General features: G+C 53.7%; 2 protein-coding genes across 3 annotated transcripts; one reads left to right on the forward strand and one right to left on the reverse strand.

Moving 5' to 3' along the window:
* Window positions 1–65: 65 nt before the first annotated feature.
* Window positions 66–3322, forward strand: C4H22orf23 (chromosome 4 C22orf23 homolog; the record flags this gene model as incomplete). Its single annotated transcript, XM_059816699.1, has 6 exons — window positions 66–132; window positions 334–396; window positions 791–976; window positions 1475–1609; window positions 2794–2894; window positions 3210–3322. Coding segments are annotated over 6 exons (657 nt in total), but the record flags the coding sequence as incomplete, so codon positions are not given.
* Window positions 3323–4248: 926 nt separating this feature from the next.
* On the reverse strand, window positions 4249–24831 carry MICALL1 (MICAL like 1). Of its 2 annotated transcripts, none has more exons than XM_059817306.1 (16): window positions 24686–24831; window positions 18484–18532; window positions 16451–16592; window positions 15214–15317; window positions 14347–14483; window positions 11412–11989; window positions 10825–10888; window positions 10074–10462; window positions 9261–9739; window positions 8645–8779; window positions 8198–8324; window positions 7750–7840; window positions 7292–7365; window positions 6797–6911; window positions 6425–6471; window positions 4249–6109 (listed from the first exon to the last, which is right to left on the reverse strand). In XM_059817306.1, exons 1-16 carry the CDS (start codon window positions 24829–24831, stop codon window positions 5988–5990), a joined length of 2799 nt encoding a protein of 932 aa, XP_059673289.1. In that variant the 3' UTR covers window positions 4249–5987. The 2 variants fall into 2 exon arrangements, with proteins under 2 accessions (XP_059673289.1, XP_059673291.1); XM_059817308.1 differs by having other exon boundaries at window positions 6077–6109; window positions 6425–6464.

A 24831-nucleotide genomic window follows, 5' to 3' on the forward strand; every position in this document is an offset into this window, starting at 1 on the left:
CGATACCGGGCCGCGGCGGGAGCTCGGCCGCGGTGGCGGTGGCGGCGGTGGCGGTGGCGGTGGCGGGTGGCGGCGGCGGGCGCGCTGCCGGGCCAGCCCGGTACAGCCCGGCGACCCGGGAGCTGCTGAGAGGTAACAGCGGAGCGGGGCTGGGGCCAGGCACGGCCGCTCGGCCTCCCTGGCTTGAATCTTCTGAAGCTGCATCTTCCCCTTGGGGTTTGGGTTGTGAGGGGGGATCGCCCCAGGGCGGGTTCCCCGGCCCGTCCCGCTGCTGGAGAGGAGGCGCAGAGCCCCCTCGGGCTGCCATCTTCACCCATATGTCATGTTTTTCAGCAATGATGGAGGAGTCGAAGCTGACGCGTTTCCAGAGGCGATACCTGATGGACTGCGTGAAACGTGAGTGACAGCCCTCTCGCTCTCCCGCCTGGTGCTGTGCTGCGGTGAAGAGCTTTTGCTGCTCACCGTGAGACGTGGGCATTCGCCCACAGCTTGCTTGGATGGGCCACTGCTTTAAAACAGCAGCATGACTGCTGCTGACACGTGGGGACATACGGGGCGAGGTGTCTCCAAGGGTCATCCAGGGAACAGGACGCAATGGTGTGACTTGAACCACAGTCTGTCTCATGTCAGCGTGTACCAACAACCGGGGTGAGACATCTGTGCCACATGGGGTCTTCACTTGTGGCGCTACAGTGCATCAACAGGCAGGTCTTCTGCTGGCGGTAGCCCAGGGCCATCCATCCAGGCTCATTTCTGTCTGACTTACCATTATTTTTGGTTTGTTCTCCAGGAGGAGATACCCTGCCCCTCCAGTGCCACCCCACATCCAGCAAAGAGCCAGTGCCTGCAGTGCCTGCTTTCTCCCCACCAGTTTGTCAGCCAAGCAGGCTTTCAGCTAAACCCCATCTCCGACCTGCCAAGGTCTGCCAGGCAGGAGATGCCTACACCCGAGAGAAATTCAAGCCACGGGCAAGGCGTAAGTCGGCAAACACCGCTAATAAATAAATGATGACACCCGGTCCCTCTCTTCCCCTTACCTCCATCCCCTGCCTGCAATCTCAGCAGTGGCAGGGAGTGTCTTAATTGCTCTTCATCCTCATGCTTTCTGTCTTCAAAGATGCTTCAGAAATGGATCTCTGAGGGAACATCTGCTGTAAGCGCTCGCTGACTTCTGCCCACTGGCTAGGGGGGGTGACAGGTGACAGGGACTTGCACAATCCTTGTGTAAGAAGGGAGTGTTGTGTAATTTTCGAGCTTATAAATATGAATCAAACCTCTGATGCCAGTTTGGTTGGCTCTTCACCATGGGTACACCTGTGTGGTGCTTGTGCAGTTCAGTCTGGGATTGGTCTGTCATTAATGTAATGCTTCCTCTGGCATCATTAGCAGAGAAGCAGTGTGGCCAGGCTCCTCCCTGAGGAGCTAATCATTTCCCTGGGCTGCTAATCATTTCTTTCCGCCTTGGCATTCACAGGAGATTTGGAAAAGGAGAAGCAAAGGCTCCAGAACAAATTAGCAACAGGGAAGGATGTGGTGGAGCGCAAGGTGAAGCAGACACTGGTTCAGACAAAGGAAGAGGAGATACCCGAGCCTGACCGGTTTGAAGAATGTATGTTTTTACATACCCTGGGGGAAGGCAGGCAGGAAGCCTGGGAAGCCGGCTCCCTCTGAGGGCTGGGGTGGCAGGCTGTGTGGCTGGTAACCTGAAGCCCATTGCGGAAGGAGGCACAAAGCCCAGTTTCCAAGACAAAGGCCTGGTGCTGTGATCCAGCTGTCCGCGCAGAGTTAATACTGCAGAGGTTGCCTGGCAGATTCAAGCTCCCTCGGCTGCCTGCACAAAATGAACTCTCTTGGCAGGGGAATACCCTAGGGACATGCAGAGTGACCTGGGCAGGAAGCCCAGGTACTGCAGGTCCTTTTTCCAGCCAGTGTAACTCAACATAGAGTAGGACGCTTGGCAGCCTGACCGTGATTTGGGCTCTGTTTTCTTTCACTCCAAGATCAGAGCAGCAAAGCTTAAACATTGAGCGGAATTTTAAGCAGTGATGGACTTTGGCCTGCAGAGTATTCGGTGATGGCAAAACCCTGCCTAATACCTCTCTGTGTTTGAATCTTCAATGTGTGTGTACACCCCAGCCAGCCCTTTGCTAGCCAGGGTAGCACAAAGATGGACAACACTAGAATAACTTGTACAGAAGGGGTGCTTTGGTCTGTGCTGCAGGGAAGCCAGCGCAGCTGGCTTCGTGCATGCTTTGTATCCTCTAAAACTTGTTGCAAGCCGAGTGTTGTCCTTGACACATCTGAAATACCCATGTACTTCGTACTGTGGCAAGATTTGGACCAGCTGGCTGCAGGTCTGTGCTGCAAAGCAGCAGCTAATGTTCTGTGCCTGTGCTGGTCCTGGGAGCAGAGATGGTTGTGGTCACCGGGTGATGCATGTCCACTAATGAACCTCAGTGGCTTTAAGCAGATTCTGTCTTCATCCACAGACTGGTTAAATTGCCCACAAGCAACAGAGAATTGTCTGTACAAAGGAAGCTAGAAAGTTACCTTTCCTGCAAGATAGGGAGCGGTAAGAAGATGGGCAGGGGGTACATCTCCCATTGCATAAGGCACTACTGAGGTATTTGGATGACATGCTCAAGATGACTGTAACAGCAGACATCACCCTTCCCCTGGCAGGACCGCTGTTGAAGCGGAGCTAGGAAATTGGGGGTTCAGATCTAGACAGAAATACCTTTTCTTGCCTTTTGGCTGAATCCTATTTCCACAGTGTTTTCTCTTATCCGTCAGTGGTGAATGAAGTTCAGGAGAGGAAGGAGTTCCTGGCAGAGATGGAAGCTCTAGGACAGGGCAAAAAGTATCGAAGAATTGTCCTCACTGAAATCTCACAGGTAGGCGAAGGCCCTGGCAACATTGGCCGTGCAGTGTGTGGAGGGAATCCCTAGTGTCAGAAACCTTAAAGCAGAGTCTCTCTCCAGTACCTGAGCGGGGAAGGAGAAAGGGGAAAGAACTGTGTTTCCCTTCATGGCACAGGACAGACATGAATTTGGGGAATGGGGGATAGAGGTTTTCAGCCTTTTTTTCCACGTCTGCATGTAACTTAATCAGGGAAATAGAAGTTTTGTTCTTGGGGTTGGCAAAAGATGGAAAAAAAAAAAAGCTGCCAGCATTCTTCCCACTCAGTCCTTCTCCTCTGTACTTTGCAGAAAATGCGTGAGATGGAGATCATTGACAAGAAGAGAAGTGAGGAAATGAGGGAGATCATAACAAAAGACATCCCTGGTGGGAACAAATCCGATCCCCACGACTAGGTCAAGGGAAAAACACTCGCGCAGTTTGTTCCCGCCTCTCCTTTCCACTCTCTGGCATCGGAGTCTCAAGGGCTGGTCTGTGCCCAAAGAGGGGGCAGCACCACCTGTGGCCTAAAGCCAGAAGGCAGGAGCAATTTGTACATAACTGATGACAGAAGAAAGCTATTGTAAAATCCTACCCACACACCAGATCCCTTCTTGTTCAACGATATTAAAGAGATGAAAACACACAGCAGCAGCTACCAAAGCATGACAAAGCAGAGACTCCTTTTGCCTATGCAATGCCTCAGAGTACAGCAATCCACCGATAAAAATGTCACTCCTTTCCATCCACCCAGAAGTGGAGGTTTCTCATGACAGTACAATGATAACACGCGTGTTTTCACCCACATCTACAACCTGCTCCTGTCCCCACAACTCTGGGAATGGCTGTGCTGGCAGATGGCAAAGATGGCAGCTGCATGGCCTTGCGCAAACACAAGCCTGCGTCGTTGCTACAGGTCAGCGTGATTGTGTGCATCAGCAAACTTCTCGGCGGCAGCTGAACTGGGCAGGCAGTCAGGAACACAGTTGCACTGAGGAGGGAGAGGGGCTTTCAGCCCAGTGCCTGCTGCAGGCTTGTTGTGGTTTTTTGGTTCTTGAAAACATGGTATGCAGAACAGCCATCGCTCTCCCGCAGAGCCTGGAAATGGCTGTTTACTCATCTCATACATACCCCCACCTCTGTCCTCCAGCAGGCTGAAGCACGACACCCCACTATTCCTGCATAAAGCCCAGCATAAAGTCCACCTCCCAATTTCCTTAAGAACCCATCATCTACTTCTTAGCAATACTCAGCCACTCAGTCAGCCACTCCCCAAAGCCAGGCAGCACGCCCTGTCCCCAGGACAGCGTGGATAGAGAAAGGAACCAGAAACCTAAGCCGCGACCAGTTTTTAAATCCAATGTTTCTTTTATTTCTGTTCAGGTGAATGGAAGTCATGGAGTTAGTACAGTATAATTTACAAATTGGAGTTCTGACAGGACACGGGGTCACGGGGTGTCAGGCTGCAGTGACCCTGATGGCCTTTGGCAACAGTGACGTGACAGCAGGCTCTAAAGCGGGTTTGTTTCTCCCTGGAGAAGAGTTGTGCTTTGGGACCTCCCCTCCCCTACCACTGCTCCTCCTCAGCCTGCTGGGGTATGGCTAGAGTGAGACTGTTTCACTAGCGTGGAGCTGAGCTTGCCACCTCCCAGCCACACTGGGATTGAGGAGGGGCTCGGGTCCCTCAGGTTTTGGGAAATGAGGATCCTTGCCAGAATGCTACACCAGCCATCTTGCAAGGAACTGCTCTGAGAGCGTTTTGGCTAAAGCCTGTTGGGTTTTTAGAAGGGACTGCAGCAGATTGCTTGGGGCTGGTTATGTCTAATTTGCTAATGAGAAGGCATGATGTATAGCTGACCAAACAAACACCGATGAAACTCTAATTCAGACTGATCCAACAATTCAATAAATAACTCCTCGCCTTGGAGAAGGTGGCAGGAAACAAAAATGGAAGGAAGAAAGAATGGTTGGAAGAACACTGCCCCCCCATTCCCTCCTCCATTGTACACACACGCACACACACATGACAAATAAAATAAAGGGTTTAAAAAGTTTTAGGGTGGGTTTGAATTCATCTAGTAAAGGAGATGTAAAAAATAACCAGCCAACCCCTGCACACTTTTAAAGTATACACAGATGAAGCTGGGTAAAGGTCAGTTGTGACCGCATGTCTCTCCCCAGCCGCTCAAGGGTGGCACTGGTGAGCACGGGCACAAGCTTAGTGGTCCTTGTCGGCACTGAGTCAGTCTTGAGCTTTTTCTACCCTTGCCTGGAAAAGGCATGTTCCTCCCTCCCCCGGAAGGCAGCAGAGTCAGCGGTGTTTAGCAGCAGTGGGGGGCAAGATGTCCTGAGTAGGGCACGTGAGCTACGTCCTATACACCGTCCCCTTGGGTCCTCTCAGCCCTGTAACTGATCCCACCCAGCTCTGGCACCCGGAGGGAGGGGACAGCTCAAAATAAATAGGGCACCAGTTATTTTTTTGGCTATGGCTCTAGAGCCTTGTGATGTGGGGGTGTTTTCTTAACATTTTAGTTTAGGCCAGTAAAACCCTAAGAATCCTGATTCTAATGCCAGAGCTTTCTCCTGAAGTTAAAAATGGGACAGGAAGGGTACAAGAGCAGGCGGACAGGGAGGGACAGGCAGGCCCAGTCCCCTCCTGGCAGAGGTCAGAGGCACGTGAAACTGTCACAGTTAGAGCGGGAGAAGGGATGGGGGACAGTTAGTGCAAGTTTTCCCACAAACGCCAAACTCCTTGGCTTGCTTCTCAGTTAATAATAAGAACACGCACTGGGGTAACGTATCCAAAAAGCGAATCCATCTTCTCCCCACCTCGTTAGCAAGGCTTCATGGAGGGGATGGTCAGGCTCCTCCGCAGCCTCGGGAAGGGGAGCGCTTTGGTTGGACTCCCCCACTCTGGGCAGAGGGCTGGCATCTCCCCAGGGCGGCAGCTCCTCTGGGGAGGGAGTGGGGGGAGAGGTGAGGGGAATGGAGGGAGACAAGCCCCCCTTCCTGGCAGGCATCCCAGCCAGCTGTAGAGAGGCCAGGGCAGTCGGGCAGCACATCCCTCTCACTGCTGGTGTTCTCCTGCTCTAGCTTTTCTCCTTGGGTGACTTGCTCTTGGAGTCATGCTTGTTGCCCAGCAGCTTAAGCACCTTCATGGGCTTGAATTTGCCTTTCTTCTTGCTCTCGGTCTCCATCTCCTTGTGAAATTCTGGGGTTGCAAAGGGAGGTTGTTACTGCAGGATGCTGACGGTTGTACACACACACGTGCGCATGACAACAGGGGCAAGGGTGACAGTCATGAATCAAAGCTCTCCACTGTATGCACACTTCTTCCTGTGATAATAGGGGTGTGCAGCACAACTGTGCCCCAAACTTTAACGGTCCTACAGGAAAGGCTCCAGAGTCTACACAGAATAGATTCAATCTCTCCTTCTACACACAATTTCATGAATACCTCATGCTGCCCTTTGCTGGGGCCAGCAGTGAAACCATCACTCCAAAAATCTTCCCAACTGTTTCTTACCTTTCCTTTTAATCATGGCTTCCAACATTTTATCCTCCTCCTCTTCTCTGAAAGAAAGAGTGGGAAATAGGTCAGCAATTCAGCCCTGAAAACAGCTGCTGTATTGTTTAAGGCTAGAGAACCTCCTACTTATAAGTCATGGAGGGGCAGATCCATCACTGTCTTGTGAGCATTTGCTACCAGCAGGATAAATCCCATGTGCTGCACATACTGCCCTGTCTTTCCCACACAAAGCATTCAAATAGACAAGAGCCTGGGAAAGTCATCAGCAACAGGGACATCTTGGGACACCCCACGAGCTGTTCGTGTGGCACCGAATCAGATGGGCTACACTTTTACCCTCTCCCGCAGCCCACCCCACTCCTCACTCACCTCTGCCGGTCCTCATCCAGGCAGTTCACAATGGCGTTCCTCTGCTCAATGATGGTCACCAGCTCCTGCATCAGCACCTTCTCCCTCCCACGGTCCTCATCGGTCCAGTCCTTCTCTGCCCAGCCAAACCCCAAGCAAGGACAGGCAATTAAATGGCTGAGGGAGCTCTGAAATTCAGAGTTTTGGGGCAGAGATCCCCTAGCACGATCCCCTGCTCCCCTGCCATGCTGCAGGCTACCCTGCCATGCTGCAGGGCCAGTTGGGCTAGCGGTGCTGTAGAGAGAGAGCCCTGTAGGTGGCATCCCATGGGGACAAAAAGGAGCACGTCCCTGCACAAGGCTGGGGCATGCAATGAGATGGGACAGCAGCTCTAGAGCCAGCCAATTCCACTGGCATCCCTAAAGGTGTCTCTCTTCATCTGAGACCCACCTAGACAGAGGGGAGATGATGCCCAGGGGAAAAATGGAGGTAACTGCACCCAGAGCAATGCTTTACCTGGCTTGTTGAGGAGGCAACGCAGTTCATACTCCACGTCTGACTGCCGCTGCTCCAGGTTCTGCTGCTTGAAGCTGCAAGGGAAGGGTGCACTGCCAGGAACAACTGCAAGGCTCCAAAGATGCAGAATATCATCCCACAGTACGGGACGAGCTTGGAAAGAACCACTGAGATACTGATCTTATTCTGTATAGCCAAAGGTCCAGGTAGCCAAGCGCCAGCAGCGACCAGCCCTGGCTGCTCAAGGCCTTCCTGGAGGAGATGCTGTAGGGGCAGTGACTTGCAGTGGGTCAGTTCTGAGTGTGTTTGGATACATTTGTCTGCTTGCCCTCTTTCCCTCCCTTCTCCAGGCATGGAGGCCATGTCAGGCTCTCCCCTGGAAGCACAATTTCAGGCCGGCTGAGACATGGCTCCCCACAAGACTGTCAGTGCCTCCCCACACATTTGCACACACTTACATGTAGATGAGCTCCGATTCGTGGCGCACTAGCATGTGCTTCTCATGGATGAGTTTGAACCAGTCCACCAGCAGGCTGTCCTCGGGGCTGTCTACCAAGCAAAGGGACAATTCAGAGCCATCCCCAGTCCTGCAGGTTCCCATCACCCTGCAACAGGCTGGGCTCTGCCAAGCCAGGAGAGGGGCACTGTGCTAAAGCCAACCTGACCTCAGCCTGTAGCCGAGTGCCAGAGATACCTTATCTCTTCTCTCACCTATTTCCACTCTAGGGACACCTCCATGACCAGGGTATGGCTGTAACTGTTCTTGGAGCCTGGCACAGCCCCTTGTGCTCTTCCAACTCCAGCATCAGCAGGGAGGAAGTCACTGCGGCTATCTCCTTGGCTGGACACAGGGCAGCCCTAGGGTTCCATCCTGCCCCACACCCACAGACAGTCCACCCCACATACCATTCTCAGCGCTGCGAAGTTTTTCCTCCAAGGCCACCCCACGGTGCTCCAGCTGGTCCAGCTGGTGCTCAATGGCATCCATCTCCCCATAGATGTCTTCCTCGGGGATGTACTGATCTGTCTGCACCTGCCAAACCACAAGACAGAGACTTCCATTACCATCAACCTCCAGTTTCCAGGGGTAACCCTAAAGCTGGTCAACGCTAACAGGGGTGGGGGGACTACAGACCACTCCACCCAAGCATGGATCTGAAATCCCCACCCCACTCTGGAGCAAAGGGAGACCATGGTGCTGCCATCTAGCCTAGACACCATCCTCCCAAGCCACAGCCACCTGCTGCAGTCCCTACCCACACATGCATCAACAGGGTTCATGTATACAGTTATGGCACTGGGGCATAATACAGAGCTGGCTTTTGCCCCCCTGCTCCCGAGGGACCTTTTTACCTTGCGTTTGATCAGTGGGAAGCCGTGACCCGGTGCAGGAGGACGCACTGGCTTGGAGCCCTTGGGAGGTTTCTTTGCAGAGGGGGAGGTGGCAGGCGATGGCTTCCGGTTGAAAGGATTCTCTTTGCAGGAAGACTGGAGTGAGGGGACAAAAGGAGATACATGAGGGTCCAGGAAAGGGAAGAGATATAGCACCCCAACAGCTGGGACTGAAGCAGACAGGGCAGTCCTAGGGTTCGTCCTGCCCCACACCTTCCTAGAGGAGGAACACAGCACTGATCTCCACCAGCAGCCTACCCATGGGGCAAAAACCAGCTGTGCTCCTGTTTGGCATCAGTTCCTCAGCTTCTCTCTAACAAGCATGCTGAATTAATTTTCCTTCACGGTTTCCTTTCTATTTGCTCTGACTATACGACATCCTGCCTCTACTCAAGCACATGGGGCAGGCAGAGTATGAGCAGAGCCACCATTTAACAAGCACATGGCTTGCTTTCAGGGGATCACACACCAAACCTAACTAAGGGGCAAGCCTGGACTCATGATCCCCACTGTGACCAAGTGATGGACAGGGAAGAAAAGCCCCCTGATCTTGGTGGGAGGAAGGTCAAGATCTCACCTTCAATTGTGGCTTGGGTGAGGAGGGGGTCTTAGGGGTCCCAGCACCCCCATCTGAAGCCAAGAGGATGGGTGTAGGGCTAGCCCCAGCAGGAGGCTTGGGGGGCAGCTGGCTGGGGCTGGTCTTTAAGCTGCCGGTGGAGATGCTCCTGCTGGTGTGTGGGGTGCTGGGCTGTGCCTCCCCGCTGCAGCTGGCCAGCTCGCTGGAGGAGGAGAAGGAGGAGTTGGTGGAGAGGCTGGCTGGGACAGCAGGGCTTTCACTGGAGGAGATGCTGGCCAGCGGCATGTCAGTGCTAGAGGTCTTGGTGGCCGTCGCTGTGTGGACAGTGGGCTCGGAAGAGCTTTTGGGCACCGAGGCCTCATCGGCATCGCCCAGCACCTTGGCTGAACTCTCAGAGTTGATGCTCTCGAGGCTGAGGGCTGGAGATGGGGTGGAGGATGATGGCTCGGAGTGTGACAGCCTGGAGATGGGGTGGTGGGCTGCAAAGCAAAGGGAGAACTCAGGGAGGAAAGGGGGGGCAGCCAGGAGGGAAGGGGAGAGTGGTATATACTGGGGGCAGTCACGAGTGCAAAGGGAACCAGCGTCTGTCTCTCTTCAGAGAGGACAGATGGGACCCTCCAGAGAAAAGGTCTTGCCTGCAAATGCTGTGCTCCAGTGGGTAGAGAGGACATGGCTAACACAAATCCCAGCACAACCATCACTGAGTAAAGGCCTGGCCTGCCCCTGTGATTCAGAGGCACCAGGGAAGGGGGAGCCTCCAAGGGGCTGCACAGGGGTTGCAGAGGAGGAATAAGAGAGTAGGCGGAAGCTCACCTAGTGGGGAAGCACTGGGGGCTCGAGGAGCTGGCCGCTTCTTTGCCTTTGGGCTGCTGGTCGGAGTGATGCCGTACCAGGGGTGGAGAGGCTTGGCAGCAGTCTCACTCTGCTCCTGCTCAGGCGTGCTCTTTTGGGTGGTAGTGCTCTCCTCCTCCTCCTCCTCGTCCTCCTCCTCAAAGGGGTTGTACGGTTTTGGCTCTGTGGCATCAGACCTGCTCTCCTCGCTCCTGGCTTTCCTCACCTCCTCCCCATCCTCTTCCTCTGAAGTCCTGCTCGGAGTCTCGTGGCTGCTGCCCTGGGGAGGAAGAGGAGCCGGCTTCTTCTTGGGCTCTGCTTGCACTAAGGCCATCCATGGTGGGTCCTTGGCTCTCGCAGCCACTCCAGCACTGGGAGGAGAGAGAGAGATAGAGGTGGCAGGGAGCAGAGACAAGCCCTCCACAAGGCAGACAAGTGTCCCCTTCTCAGCACCCACAAGTACTTGGCAGCCCGCATGCACCACAGAAATGCCTTTCTGAAGCCCCCAAACTCTCTACAAACCCTAAGGGACAGAGACCCTGGGAAGTATGTACAAACACCATCAGCCTGACTGTACTGGGCTGGCACCTGTCAGGGAAGGGACCTGATCATGGCCTGCATCCTACCAAGAGCAGAGGCTGATGGAGGTAGGAGAGGACACCACAGCTGAGCCTTCCCTACAGCCCCACCTTGCTATGGGGTTTGCAGGTGACCTGCGAACAGAAGGACGTACCGATCAGAGGAGCAGGGTCTCCCTCGGGGTTTTGGGACAGGGGGGCTGGGTTCAGGTACCCTACCTAGAAAGACACAGGGTCAGACTGTCACAACACCAAAAGGACATGAAGAAAGAGGTTAAATCAACACAAGGGACCTCTTCCACGTCTCCCTGTGGGAGGCTGGCTGTTCCCACTCTCTGAAGACCTCAAGGCATTTCTTCCACATTCAGTGCAGTCAGTCACCCCAAACATCCCCCTTGCCTTTTTCTCCCCACCCCACCCCTGGAGCTGCACCTGGAGAACTGACATGCCCCTCTGTCCCCACACTTGTGAACTGCTATAGCACTGCCACTTTCCCTCCACAGTGGCAGCACCCTCTGGAGAGCTCTGGGAAAATACAAGGGAGCAGGCAGGCATGAAACCTAGCACTGCTCTCTCCACTATGGGGATGGCTGGCAGATGAAGGCTCAGTGTCTGAGCCCAAGGTTTAGTGTCTGAGCCCAAGGTTTATTTGGAGACAGAAGGGTGCCAGGCTGCAGAGAAGGAACGAAACTCATCCAACCTGGGGAGGTGGAGGGTAACCCCTGCCACTGTGCTCTCTTACCGTTCACCATGCCAGGCCCACACTCGCTACCCTCGCCCTGGAGAGTGGACCTGGGCCGGGGGACAGGGTGAGATGTCGGAGGGGAGAGGGCTGACACATCGGTGGCCCTCCTTGGGGCAGGAGTGGGCCGTGTGTCTCTGAGGCGTCCATCCAGTGAGCTGGCTTTGTCCTGGGAGAGCATCGTGGGCTTGCTGGGAAGGGGAGGTCTGGGGGGAGTTTGGGAGACGGGCACCCCGCTGCCTGCATGGGCAGGGGGCATTGCTGTCTCTGCTTTGCTGGGCAAGCTGTCCTCTGCTGGGCTGGTTGGCCCCTCTGCAGGCATACAGGTCTCTGCCATGCTCTCCAGGGAGTCACCGTTGTCCTTCCCCACCTCCTCTCCTGCAGGGAGGGCGTCCTCACCCACGCTGCCAGCCCCAGTTTCAGTTCTTAGCTCTGGCGACTGTTGGTCTGGGCTGGGCCTCCTCTCCGCCTTTCCGCTCACGGCCAATTTACCACGATGCTGTGTGCAGACAAAAGTCCCTTCCTCTGACCCAGGCTTGTATGACCCTGGGAGCAGTGTGCTGGAGCACTCCTTGCACCTGCCAAGGGGAAGAGAGAGCCCGGTGAGATGGGGGGGTGCCATCCTGCCCTCAACAAAGACAACGCACCTCGCAGACCATTGCAGGGCCATGGAGTTATTTCCCACCCCTGGCACTAAATCCTAGCACAGTCATGGGGAAGTCATTTGGGAAAGGAGAGGAACAGAGAAACGTCACCACGCCACTGTGTGAACCGATGGGGAGTTCACAACTCAAATACTGTGTGCATTTGGGTTCCTCCTTCAACTTGGAAAGGATTTAATAGATGTGGAAGGGCAACAGTCGGTATTGGGATACAGCATGGTTTCCAGACCTGGAAAAGTAGAAACCCACAGTTTTCCAGGAAAAGATGCAGCTGGTGAGGAACAGGAGAGAAAGCTACAAGATCACACGTGGCCCTGGGAGGGTGAGATGGATCAAACATTCACAGACATGAAACAGGGAGTATCAAATGGAATTAGGGAGCAGCTGGTTCAGAACCAGCACAGGGAGACTACGGGATGCCTTGCGGGGGCCAAGGGTCCAGATGGGTTAAAGAACCAGACACAATTGGCGGGGGGGGGGGGTGGTGGTGGCAAAAAATAAAACAACCCCCCCCAAACTCTGAGTATTAAATAAAATGATGCCACTTTCAAGTCAGGAAATCCCTATGCTGGAGGCTTAAAGAGTAGTCAGGAGAAGCAGCATACAAGCCTAACCTGGTCTCATGCTCACCCTTGCTGCTGCTGACCATGGCCCCCCACCAGGGTCAGGGCATTTGGCTGGAAGGACCAGGGAATGATGCAGTAGGGCCGTTCTTACACTCACTCTGCCTTGCCTGTTGAAACTGGGCTAATAGCTTCCCAGTCCTTCACTGTCTGCCACATCTCCTTGGATTATCCACTCTTTCCCCACTGAGCCTTTGAATTCTCCCTAATGAAGCCCTGCAGGTGCAAGCATAATCCATAGCACTGGCAACCAAGTCAGCCCTTTTCCACCTGGGAAGGGAGGAGGACAGCATACATAAAAGAGAGCCGAGGGCAAGGGGCCGATCAAACACTCCCATGAAAACCAAGCTTGTTTCTTCTTGTCTGAATACCTGGTGCTCACAGCAGCTGGCTGCCCTACACTGCAAGCAGATAATTTTGGTGAGGAATTCTGCTCTGGGTGTCCAGTAGACTGGGATTTTCTTTGAAATGTAGAGCAGAAGCATGAAGACACAGGGGCTCTAGAGAGAAGGGGTATGATGAAATTAAGAGGTGGCAAGTTCAGACAATGGGAGAAAGAGGTTTGTTTTGGTTTTATCTCCGTCAACCCACAGAAAACGCTGCCACAGGACATTCCCGACCAAACAGTGCCCATGAGTCAGCAGGGGAGGGGGGAAAAAAAAAAAAGACAAGAAAAGCATGCATAAGGAAGCAAAACACTTGGGATAAAACTACAGGGATCTCACTACTCAGTCTGAAAGGCCATGAGCTGTGCCAAGGCAGACATGGCACCTCTCCTATTCCTGCTCCCTGTGCAATGCTGCACCTGCACCCCAAAGCTCCTGCTTTTGCCCCAGCTGCACATGGGAAGCTTGATGGGCCCCAGTCCAGCTCCCCTCCTGCATCGCTGTTTCTATGACACATCCCTGGCTGGCGTAGCCAGGAACTGTTTATACAGGTGAATGAGGCCTCCTGTATCTTCCCAGTGGCTCAATATTTCTGTCCTCAGATGCCAGCTGTCCATTTGCCAGCTCTTGTCCTGTAGCCCATAGGAGAGATCTCACCCCTTCACTGTCAGCAGGGAAAGCAAAGTGAAATGACTTCACAGGTGCTGCAGGTAAGGACCTGCACCCAGGGAGTAACCACAGAGCTGCTGACATCTAATCCCTCATTCCTCAGTTTGGTAACAGTCTGCAGCTCTCCACATGCTCCCCTGAGAGCTCAGCACCACTCCAGGCCGCATGGGAGCCTGTATATCCAGTTGAGGACATGGAGTGTAAGTGGAAGGAGGTCTGTAGGATGATGTCCTGGCCTAGACCTCATTGGAAGGTGGTGGTGAGGGTTCTGGGTAGGCAGGTGGTAAAGAGGCAGAGCATCCTGGTTTATGGAAATGGAAGAAGCACAAGGGGCTGGGATCCCAAGTCAGTGAAGTGGGAAAGCCCAAAAGAGCAGGGGAGGCAAGCAGCACAGGGCTGAACACAAGGGGCTAATCAGACCTCTGGGACATGGGGCTGGCTGGCAAATGGACCCTCTTCATTATCATTTTGGGCACTGTCATTGATGGCTCCATGTTGCCCAAAGACACAGACACACAAAGACTGGGTGCAGCTGGCCACATACCTCCAGTTTGCCAAGGAGAGCGGCCACCCCACCAGGCCGGCCATGACATACCTAAAGCACTGGCGGTGGTAGAGCTTGCCCTCGGCCAGGTAGCGCTGGACCAGATGGACGTGCTGCTGGCAGGCCGCACAGGTACTGCTGAGTGTGGTGCGCTGGGCCCGCTCCGATGGATCCGAGGGAGCATCGTCCTGAGACACAACGCACAGGGAGCTCAGGATGGGGGCCCTGAGCTACTCCCCAGCCCATGGCTCCTCCAGAGCAGCTGTTCCCTGTGCAAGGCCCATCGCTGAGTGCTTGTGGCACAGCTCAGGGGCTGACCTCAGTGTCTGACAATGCACAGAACAGCTGCCCCTGAGTCCAGGCACAGGCAGGCTGCCTCTTCCCAAATTAGAAGGGGCCACTCCAAAAGGTGCCTTGCCCCTGTCTAGGGCTGAAGGGCTGTGGAAGGGACTAATCTAAACCCCAGGCAGCGGGGACCTGCAAAAGAAACCCCTCTCTTTGGAAAACGTGCCATCCCAGACATCTCCTAAAACCCGAAATAAAGGGCCAAGAAAGAAAAAGGCATCTTTTCTGTTCTTCTAATCCCACATTCTTGCTCTTTCCTCACCTACAGCATTATCCTCCCATAGGAAGGAGGGTGTTTATGTCCTGGGTGGCTCAAGAAACCATCCGGCACCAATCTGCCCAACCTCTTGCCTGCCACAGACAAATTTCAGTCCACAGACTCGTAGAGAGAAATCACACTCTCAGCTGTGTCCCCCAGGGTGCCAAAAGCCCAAACATCCCTCCCACCCCAAAATACACAGGTAGCCCCCTGCAAAGATCCATTCCGCTGTGATGGGCTCTCTCCCGTCTCCTCACCCGCAGCGCAGGGAGCACCACTGCCTCAGGCTGGCTTTGAATCAAGAAATTAGGTACCTGTGGTGCCAGGGGACTCTCGACCACAGCCACAGGCTTCTTGTGGGACAGCAGAGGAGGCGAGGAGGCAGCAGCTGGGCGCTTCATAGGCGGAGGGACTCTGGCTGGAGGCAGAAGGCAAGGAGAATCAGGCACTGAGAGGAGCGGTGACTCACACCACCCATGTGGGGGAAGGGGAGGGGGGGCGGGGAAAAAAAAATCATCTAGCCTTGTGACATAGGACGGGACTTGCCGCTCCCGACACTTCAGTGCCTATTTTAGGTGGAAGAGACAAATACAATCTAATAATGGGTCAGCTGCAAGGCTGCCAGAGAGCCTGGCCCTGCTGTGGATCCCCTTCTGCGGCCCAGGGACACCAGCCTCTCACTGTGATTTGATTTACTCATCAAATGCTGCTTGGCGTCCTTGTTACCAACTCCCTAAGCAATGCCTAAAGCCCAGAGCACCCCAGGTAGCTGCTGATGTATTGCTGTGACCCACTGGGCCCCAGGGCTTCTGGGCTGTCAGCAGGTCTGCGAAGCATCCCTTGCCCATCAGGGCTGGCACTCACACACCAGTCCCCAGCGGGAGTCCTCGGCTGGGAGGCCAGCATCCCTTGAGAAGTATAGGCACGTGGAAGAGATTTATCTGTCCTTGTGGCTAGAGAGCGGAGCAGAGGAGACCTGGAGCCCTTGTCTCCACCCAGGATGGATACCCTGGAAGAACTGTCTCAGAGCAGCACTCAGCTCAGGTTGCAGTTGCAAGGACAGATGAGCTGATTTGAGACACTCCACCCTAGCTCCTCTCCCTCTGCCCTCCAGTTGCTTTACATTTACTGATGTGATAAAAATTAGCTGTGGTAGGCGGGTTGCCTATCTAGCTTTCTCACATTTTAGTGGGTTAAAGCAGATCACAAAGGGGTCTGATGAACACCAGGGGTGGTGGCCCAACCCAAGTGGCAAGAATGCAGCATGGAGGGAGGAGAAACAAGGCGTTCCTCTTTCTGCAGCCTGAGCTGTTAAATCACTCCCCACCTCTTGTGAAACCTCACCCTACTCCACTCCCTATTGCAGGCCTTCCTCATCGGCACCAGCAAGATCCAGAGGAGGCAGGTACTACCCGCTGCTCCTCTCCCCTTTCCCACAAACACACACGGCTCCCATTTGCTGTAGGAAGGAGGAAAGCACAAGGTAACGCTGGGTTTCCGCGTTCTCAAATAGGGGCAAACTGGAAGCTAGAGGGGTGGGAGGACACTCACCTTGGCTGGGGTTGTTGAAATGGTTGTAATACTGAGACACGTAAGTCATGATGCTGAGGCAGTCGGGGACTTTCATGGAGACCATGTCATTGGGATCTAGCAGGGCTGGGATGCCCAGTTCCCGCTCTGCCAATTCAAAAGCCTGCAGGAACAGCAGAGAGAGGCGTTAAGGAGAGAAAACTGATGCTCTCTGAAAAATAACACAGAAATCAAGTTGGAAGGACCCTAGGGAAGGTTAAGCAGTAAGCCTATGGCATCCTTGATGGACAGAAGCTCCCAGACATGCCTCTTGATGGGAATGGTGGCATCAGAAGTGAGGGAAGAAGTTGCTGCAGCTGCCCTTTCCTCCAAGCCATTTCAGCTGCCTGTGCCCCTGCAGCTCCCACCTGAGCAGTCTTGGCATTCGGCTGCTGCACTGGGACAGGGAGGGTAACTTTCAGGAGGTCTCAGTTTTCATTGGGAAAAAAAAAAACCCACAACAGTGTTTTTTCAGCCCGTGAAATGGGCACAGCACCAGTGTGCTCACGCAAGAGCCCAGCAGAGCCTTGGCTGGCACCATGAAGGGCCTAGGGCTGGCAGATACTTCCAGCAGCTCAGCCCAATACCAGCTCTACTGAGCAGTGTCCCCGACCACCCCAAATGCTCACCCCACAGAAACACCGACTCTGCCCATCCTTTCATGCTCTGGAGTGCCACATCTTCCCCTCCCACAGTTAACATAGCCATCCCAGCTCAACAGCCAGCAGCCTGCCATGCACAAGCCACTTCAGTACTTTTCTGTGTCTCAGCAAGCAGACAGGACAAGGACACTGTGATAAGCAGCACACAGCTCCAACAGTTGCATACACAGTTACTTGAAAGGAAGGAGTGAAGGAGGAAAATAGCTGTTTGAGAGCTTCCCACTTAGTGGTGTATGTGGATTACTGGCTATAGGCTGGCCATCCTGCTGTTGTGCCAAGGGCAGGGTACCCACATTGATCTCTAAGAGAGGGGGGGATGAGAGTCTATGGCAGGGACCAAAAAGAAAGCGAGTCAGGAGGGGATGAGAGCGGTGTCGGCACTGAATGGTGAGATACCAGGTGCAGGGTGTGGGTAAAGACTGAAGGTAACTGGTCTCTGGGGCATGAGATGCTGTGCAGGGTGTGGAATCTAAAGAAAAGGAATGGAGAAATAAACGAAAACGTTTGTTTGCAGTAACTGGGGGTGTAAAATGCCCCTTGTGGACACCCATCTCTGCTCAGCCTGGCTTTAAGACAGTTGTCTGGACTTGTGTTCAGCAAGGCTGCAAGCAGCAGGGAGCAAGGAGAGACCCCAGCTTAGGAGTCACTAATAGGACAAGAAACCTGTTGTGTGGCTCTCGAATGCAAAAAGATAGCTGCTAATGGCTGAAAGGGGCCAAGTGGTCTAGGAAAGGGCATGGCCAGGACCCAAATGGAGACCCCAAATCTTGAAAACTGAAATAACCTAGCTCTACTCACCTTGGGAAGGTGATGGCCCACGTCTCTCCACAAACTATCAGATGGAGCCTGCAGCAATTAGGTCTTTCTCTCAGCAAAAAATCCAAGGCTATTGCTGCTCTGTCCTACCCCTAGCCCCTGGGATTGGGCATCTCCCCACTCCCCACTGTCTGCTTCTGCTGCTGCCTCCAGCTGTCCCAAGCAGGAGAGGAACACTGCAGACCAGCCTAGCTCCAACACGACCTTCCTCTCTGCTTATGCCTGGAGTAAAACTAGCTTCCTGCTTCCATTGCCTGCAAGTCTGGAACAGCTGAGGTCAAGAAGGTGTTACACCATTTTAATCTTCACTTGAGATGTTGTCTTGGAAACTATCAGGATAACTATTTATCTTCTCTTCAGTACAGGCTGGAAACTGATTCCCTTATGTTTCCAGAGAAGCTCCTGCCTGTTACTTACAAACACAGATTTTTCTTACACCCTCACCGCCGTCACAAAGTCCTCCCTCCTACACTACATGACCTCCATCAAGTCATTCTCACGTCCCTTCCTTCTGTGCACTGCATAACGGGGACTTACCAAGCGGTTATTCTCATAGACATCATCCTTGGAGAGAGAATCAAAGTCTCTGAAATGAGAAAGCACAAAAAGGCTGCATGAGGTGCAGAGGAAAAGTGCCCCAATGCCACCACATGTAGTGTCTCAGGACAGCCAATCTTACAACAACTCAATGTATAAGACCCTAGATAAACAAAACATTGGCAAAGCAGATTTCAGGTTGTAAAGGGTCAAAGAAACCAAAGGGAAATTGCAATTAAAAAAAGAAAGCAAGTCCCAAATGGGTGGTGACCAGGAAATTAAAATGTCATTCTCGTCTCTTGTTACCCGCTGCTTCTGCCCTCACGATTAAAGGCTGCAGAAATACCAGGGCCATGTTCCGATTAGCACCACACGCTGCTGCACTGAAGGGTGTATGACATCACCCCCAACTTGCCCCTCCAAGGCCACCGGCACAACAGCAGGAGGAGGATGGGGAAGCAGATCCCCACCTCAAGAGAAAGAGCCGCCTGCGCTAGATCTCTCCCTCCTACGAGGGTCCTTAGACAAACCTCCCTGAACCACCTTAAGGGATTTTAGGTCACCCCAGGATTTTGGGTGACACAGAAGGTCTTAAACTGCACTTCTGTCCTCGCTTGCCCCCCAACACTCACAGTACACAGCAAACCATCCTTGGCCGCAGCCTTTACAGTAAGACAGCCTGCTGAATGCAAGGTGCTCAGGGCACAGAGGGGAACCCCAGCAGTTCCCAGCTTGGGCACATTGTGGCATTTCACTTGTTCCCCTGGATCCCTTTGGGGAATCAAATCAGCCCGGCCACAGGGATTGACTAGCTGCCTTCATCAGGGGAGCAGAGCGTAGTGGGTTAAAGCGGTCTGCAAGTTTTCAATGGAGGGGGAGAAATACAGGAACTAGTTATGCCTTTTGCATGTGCATGTGGGTATAATGTGTGAAAACAGCATCATGCTAAACTGATTACAGCCCCTTCCTGCCAAGCATCTCAGCTGTGTTACCAAAAAAACCCTCATGCAGCATCTCGGTGTGCCTACAAGCTGGATTCACAGAGAAGGACACAGCCCAGAGAGGTTTAGGGTCAGGCAAAGCCACCCTAATGGCCCAGAGAGAGGTGCCAAAGCTTGGAAGGCCGACGCAGAAAGACAATTCAGATTAGAGGTGGGGGGTGCGTCCCCCACCCTAAAAGTAGTGCGCAGAAATCGGGCAAGACAGCGAATCCTCAGCTGTGCACCCACGGAGAGGGGCTGTGGGAGCCTCCCTTCCTCCACCCCCCTTTGGATTTTATTGCCTTTTTCCTGTAACACCGACCTAACCTGCCCCAGCACTCCACCACAGGGCAACCAGCCCCTTCTCGAAGCCGCTCGCGCGCCTTTCCCGATGCTGCAGAGGAAGTCCGTGATGAGCTCAGGAAGATTTTCCCAGCTGCCTGCTCCACCATAAAATTACACTTCCTCTGTTCAAAAGCAAGAGGCTGCTGGTGCTGTTTCCTCCCAGATAAATGAAACTGCAGCCGCTCGCTGCTGTGGGAGCAAATGCGGCAGATAGGCAGAAGATGGGCTAGACGTTCAGCTCTGTGTTTTAAGCACCTTTCTGAAAGCTCATGCAAATACATGCACAGAACTCAACCTGTTCAAAATACTGCAACTTCTCCATTTCCCTCTCTACACGTTGGTGAGAAAAGGCTTCAGCTGCCGCTTTCGCTTTGATGTGAAAACTAGTGCCTTTTTTGTATTTATGACTAGTTTCCATTGGGAGATGTTTTTTCCCTAAATCGTCTTTTTTTTTTTTTTTTTTCCTAGAGAAGTCCTTTAACCTTGCTGTATTTTTTTTTCCTTTTAAAGAAAATACCAGCTTGGGAACACAGGAGAAGCGATGACAGCAAAGTTATATATCAACTGCCCTCTATTCATGACCTTCATTTTGAATGCCCTCACTTTCAGGATATGGGAGTGGTGCAGCTGGAAGCTCGAAGACTCCTTGGTGGCCTGGGATAGTAATTTTTGACACACAAAACATCACGTCCATTCCACTCTGCCTTAGCAAACCAAAGCCATTTTAGTAAACCAAGGCAAATCTGCCTGGGACAGCAGATGCCAGCAGAGAGGACGTGAAGCTCAAGAGGTAACAGGGGGGCTACCAAGCAGCAAGGGAATACGAGGAGATTTTTTCCACTAACTCAGGATTGCAGACTCTCGGCTTTTACCCGAGATACTGAAGTCCATAAGTACGAAGCCCTGGGGACCACAGTTTATTCGGTTCCTCTCTGCTGCATTTTCCAGCTCCCTCTCTGAACAAGCCAAGCAGGACCTCGATGGTCTCCAGTACCCCCGACACAAGCACTCCCACATGCCACTTCATTGCGCAGCATCCCCACGGCTCCAGACCTGTTCCCTGTACCAACATGCAAGGAGCACGGCCTCTCAGGCGTGGGGGAAAGTCACCACAGACATACCCCTTTCCTCTCTATAAACTGCCTCCTCTGCAGAAAGACCAGAACTTGCCAACCAGCAGCTCTGAGACATGTAGCTACACGTCACATTTTTTCCTTGCCCTGATCTCAGCAGCCTTTCATCCAGCCCTGCTCAGGCTCCTCTCCTGACAACATACCAGTCCAAGGGATCAGATGTAAGAATAGGCAAGACTCTGGCCATCCAAGTTGAATAATTGGCTTGACTCAGCAAACCCCAGCGTCGTAGCGTATCCTGGAGTAATACTTCCATGCAAATAACATCCCAAGCACATACCTAATTAGATACATTCAGGGCCACTAAGCACTTCGGGGTTTAGGGCAGCTGCAAGGGAGCACAGCAGACACAGGGAAGGGGGAAGGGTGTGCCGTACAGCTAAAACCAGAGCAAATTCCTGGATTCCTCAAATATAAATCATGAGCACTTTAACGGCAGTGCCACATAATAAGCCCTTCAGCTTTCCAGGTCTTGTGAGGGAAATGCAGGCAGTACACGGAAAGGAACAAATGAGATTTGTGATCGTGCCTAGAACTGAACCCATGGCTCTAGGGACACAAAACAGTGCTTTTAACGCATGGCTCTCATCTTCTGTTTTCCTCAAGCCTCCATCTCTCTCAGCACTTGAAAGGCACATGCCATGCTTTCTTATTCTTCTTGCCCCTGAAAGCCAAGAACCTCCCCTGAGCTCTGGGGAGGCTGCACAGCTTGGGACGCTGAAAGATGCTTTTTGCTTCACTAAGCTGCGGCAAATGCCTTGTAAACACCAATTTCGTGCTTTAGATTTCTAGAGCACTGAGCAAACAAACTCATTAATCCCCACAGTCCACTGTCAAGTTGGCCTGGGTGCTTCCAGCTTAACTGACAAGGGAAAAGAAGAGATTAAACGTCTCGCCTCGAGATCACACAGCCAGCAGCGCAGTCAGAGGCTAGATCCAGGTTTCCTATTTCCCCGACTGGAAGAGAGAGGCAGCGAAACCAAGCGAGGTGTGTACAGTAGCGGAGCTAGAGTCAGGGACTTTCAGCTGCATGGTTCAACACAGGGCCTGGAGGTATGCACCTCGTCCTTGGTGATCAGTTCAAGACACCTTTAGCCGGATTCAGTAGACACTGAGCACTTTCAGTCTACTTCTTTCAAAAAACAAAGAAACCCTCTACTGTTTCCAAGAGCTCTGCAGGCGCTCCTCCGAAGCTCTCCAGGGAAGCATCCCTCTGATGCCACCTGCCTTATCCCAAGGCAACTGTGTTCAAATCAGGGGTCACACGGAAAACTGTCCTCAGCCTCACTTACCCGTACAGCCTTTCACAACAGCCTCTTCCCCAGTGTGTCTGCTACCAGTACAGCAGCGCAACAGGGGGACCCCCAGGCAGGGTCAGACAACTGGGACAGACCAACAGCCACCACAGCAGCAAAAGAAAGCCTGGAGGATCAGGGTGCCAGAGGAGCAGTGCCGCACAGGTAGAGAAGAGAGCTCCAGCTCAGCTGTTGTATGGATGTGCTCATTTCTCCTCCCTGAGATCCAAGGGGAAGCCAGCAGGAAGCGGGGAAGCAGCTGTGTGCAGAGGTACAGCCATTGGGGAGCAGTGTGGACGTCTCATGCGGGCCAGGAGAGCCTCACACAAGGGAAGACCACGCAAGGTCAGAAACACACTTGCAGATCCCTGCCAAGTCCCATTATGGGGCTGACTGAGAGTAAGTTAGAAGAAAAAATAGGGCAACTACTTTTCCTCCGCCATCAGGAGATTTACTGCTTCTGATCCGATCTTCCCACTTCCAAATCGGGACAGGCTGAAGAAGCTGGAATCAGATGAAACAATGCTGCTTTCCTGACCACCCTCTGAAAATCCTTCTACAACATGCCATGTCCTTGTAAGGCCCTGGGCTTTGCCTCTACAATACAGCTCGTGCAGCGGAACTGTGAAGCATTTAGTTAGGACATCTGCCAGGAGCAGATTTAAGCCCACTGACAACTTAAGAGCAGTGGCTGCTGCTTAATGGGATGGTAAATATGGTTAATGGGAAGCCATCAGGTAGTTTTAGTGGTGTTTATTGTAAGCTTTTGCTGAACCTCTGCTTTTCAGTTCCCAGTTGCTATGCCACTCACCAAAAAGAAAAAAAAATTAAAAGTTTCAGAAACACAGTAATTGCAAGTGTTCCTGTCCTTAATTTGCCTCTTCCCCTCCAGCAGCCTTGTGAGTGGGAGTGTTTTTCAGAGGCTCTATCCTAGCTGGTCAGAGCAAGCCATACCACCTGGGAGCTGTCGGGACACAAGACCACGCAGCTCCCTCAAGACCCAGAGCAATGCAAAGCCACCGTACGTCTCAGCTCTCGGTGGTTCCCAAACACCATGCTGAGGGTTTTGTGGCGGCCACCCGAAACACATCAGGCAGCAGTTTGGTTCTAGCCTACCTGTTCAGCTTCTGCTTATAAGAACACGAGCCTGTTTTGCCCTCTCATGGGCACTGCAGCTTGACAGCGGCGTCACTGTCAACCCTCTGCCTGCTAGAGATGGCCGTTTTTGTTACTGTCGTGACAAAAGGCCATCCCAGGGCCAGCTCACAAAAGAGGATTTGGTCAATTCAGGCAACCTCAGAGGAAGAACCACCAGCCCCGGAGCAGAACGTTACAGGGGATGCGCTGCCGGGCTTTGATGACAGGCGAGGAGCACGTGCACACCAGAGGCATGGCAAGGTGGGGCGATGCCTACCTGCATCGCAAGGGCTACCAAAGATTAGAGCAGATGGGAGGTGGATTCCCAGCAGCGCTGGGCCAGGCATGCGGCAGGTCAGGGCAGATTCCTTCCAGTGGCTCAGCCAGTTTCTCCAGCCTGACACCATGCCCTCAAGCAATCCCAAACTCACTGGCTGCCTCTTTAAACTCATATTCCCCCTCAGAGCCACCCTGCGAAAGGGAGGTGGACAGAGGAAACTCAGCTCCACGCCATTTGCTAGGGCAGGTCAGCAGGGCTAGATATCCCTGCTGGTATTTGCTACCTCCTGCTTTCAGTGCAGCATCCACAGAAAACAAGCTGGAAGCGAATGCAGGAAAGGAGTGGCTGCCTCTGGCAGCTGGGAATGTCCCTGTGCCAGGCAGGACTCTGGTCCTCTGTAAGTGGGAATGCCCACCTGGCGCAGAGGTGAAACAACCCCACGCCCAGCAGCCAGTGCCATGCCTCCTCCCTGGCAGGCACCGCTCCCAGTGGGGTGTAAGGCAGCACGCTAGCTCGAAGCCGGACCTAGCCCACCTCCATGCCCTCCTCCACCTTAAACCACACCACTCCTGCTAACACTGACCTTGATGGGTCTGCGAGCCCGGGTCAGAAGGTCACTCACTGAAACATGGCATCCTTCATCCCGGTACCCAATTATTTCGGAAGCGGACAGAACCACTGCTGTGCTCTCCGCCCCTGAACTCCCCACATCCACGCACAGGGAAACTCTGTCCCTCCCTGCCAGCCAGCCTGGAGCCCTTTCAGATAGCGCCTCCATCTCCCTCAGCTCCCTGCGAGTCCCCCGCCCGCCCCGGCAGCCCCCGAGCCAGCGGCAAACGGGCACAGACAGCCCAGCCCCTTCAGACACAGGGCTCCCCGCGCCCCCCGCGCCCCAAACCTCCGGGCCTCCCCTCCTCCTCCTGCCCCCTGCGACGGCAGTCCGGAGCCGGGCTCCGCAGCGGCCCGTCCGGCGCGGCGGGCGAGGCGAGGCCGGTGCCGCGCGGCCTGCACCGCCACCGCCGCTACACTCACAGGAGGTCGGGCCGGTGCCGGTGGAGGATGGCGCAGAAGGCCAAGCCATCGCGGAAGGAGGCGCTGAGGTCACGGATCTCCACGCCGCGGTACCCCTCGCACTGCCGGCGGCACCAGGCTTGCAGGGCGCCCCGCGGGCCCGACAT

Source organism: Gavia stellata, chromosome 4 (genome assembly GCF_030936135.1).
Source record: "Gavia stellata isolate bGavSte3 chromosome 4, bGavSte3.hap2, whole genome shotgun sequence".
Lineage (NCBI taxonomy): Eukaryota > Metazoa > Chordata > Aves > Gaviiformes > Gaviidae > Gavia > Gavia stellata.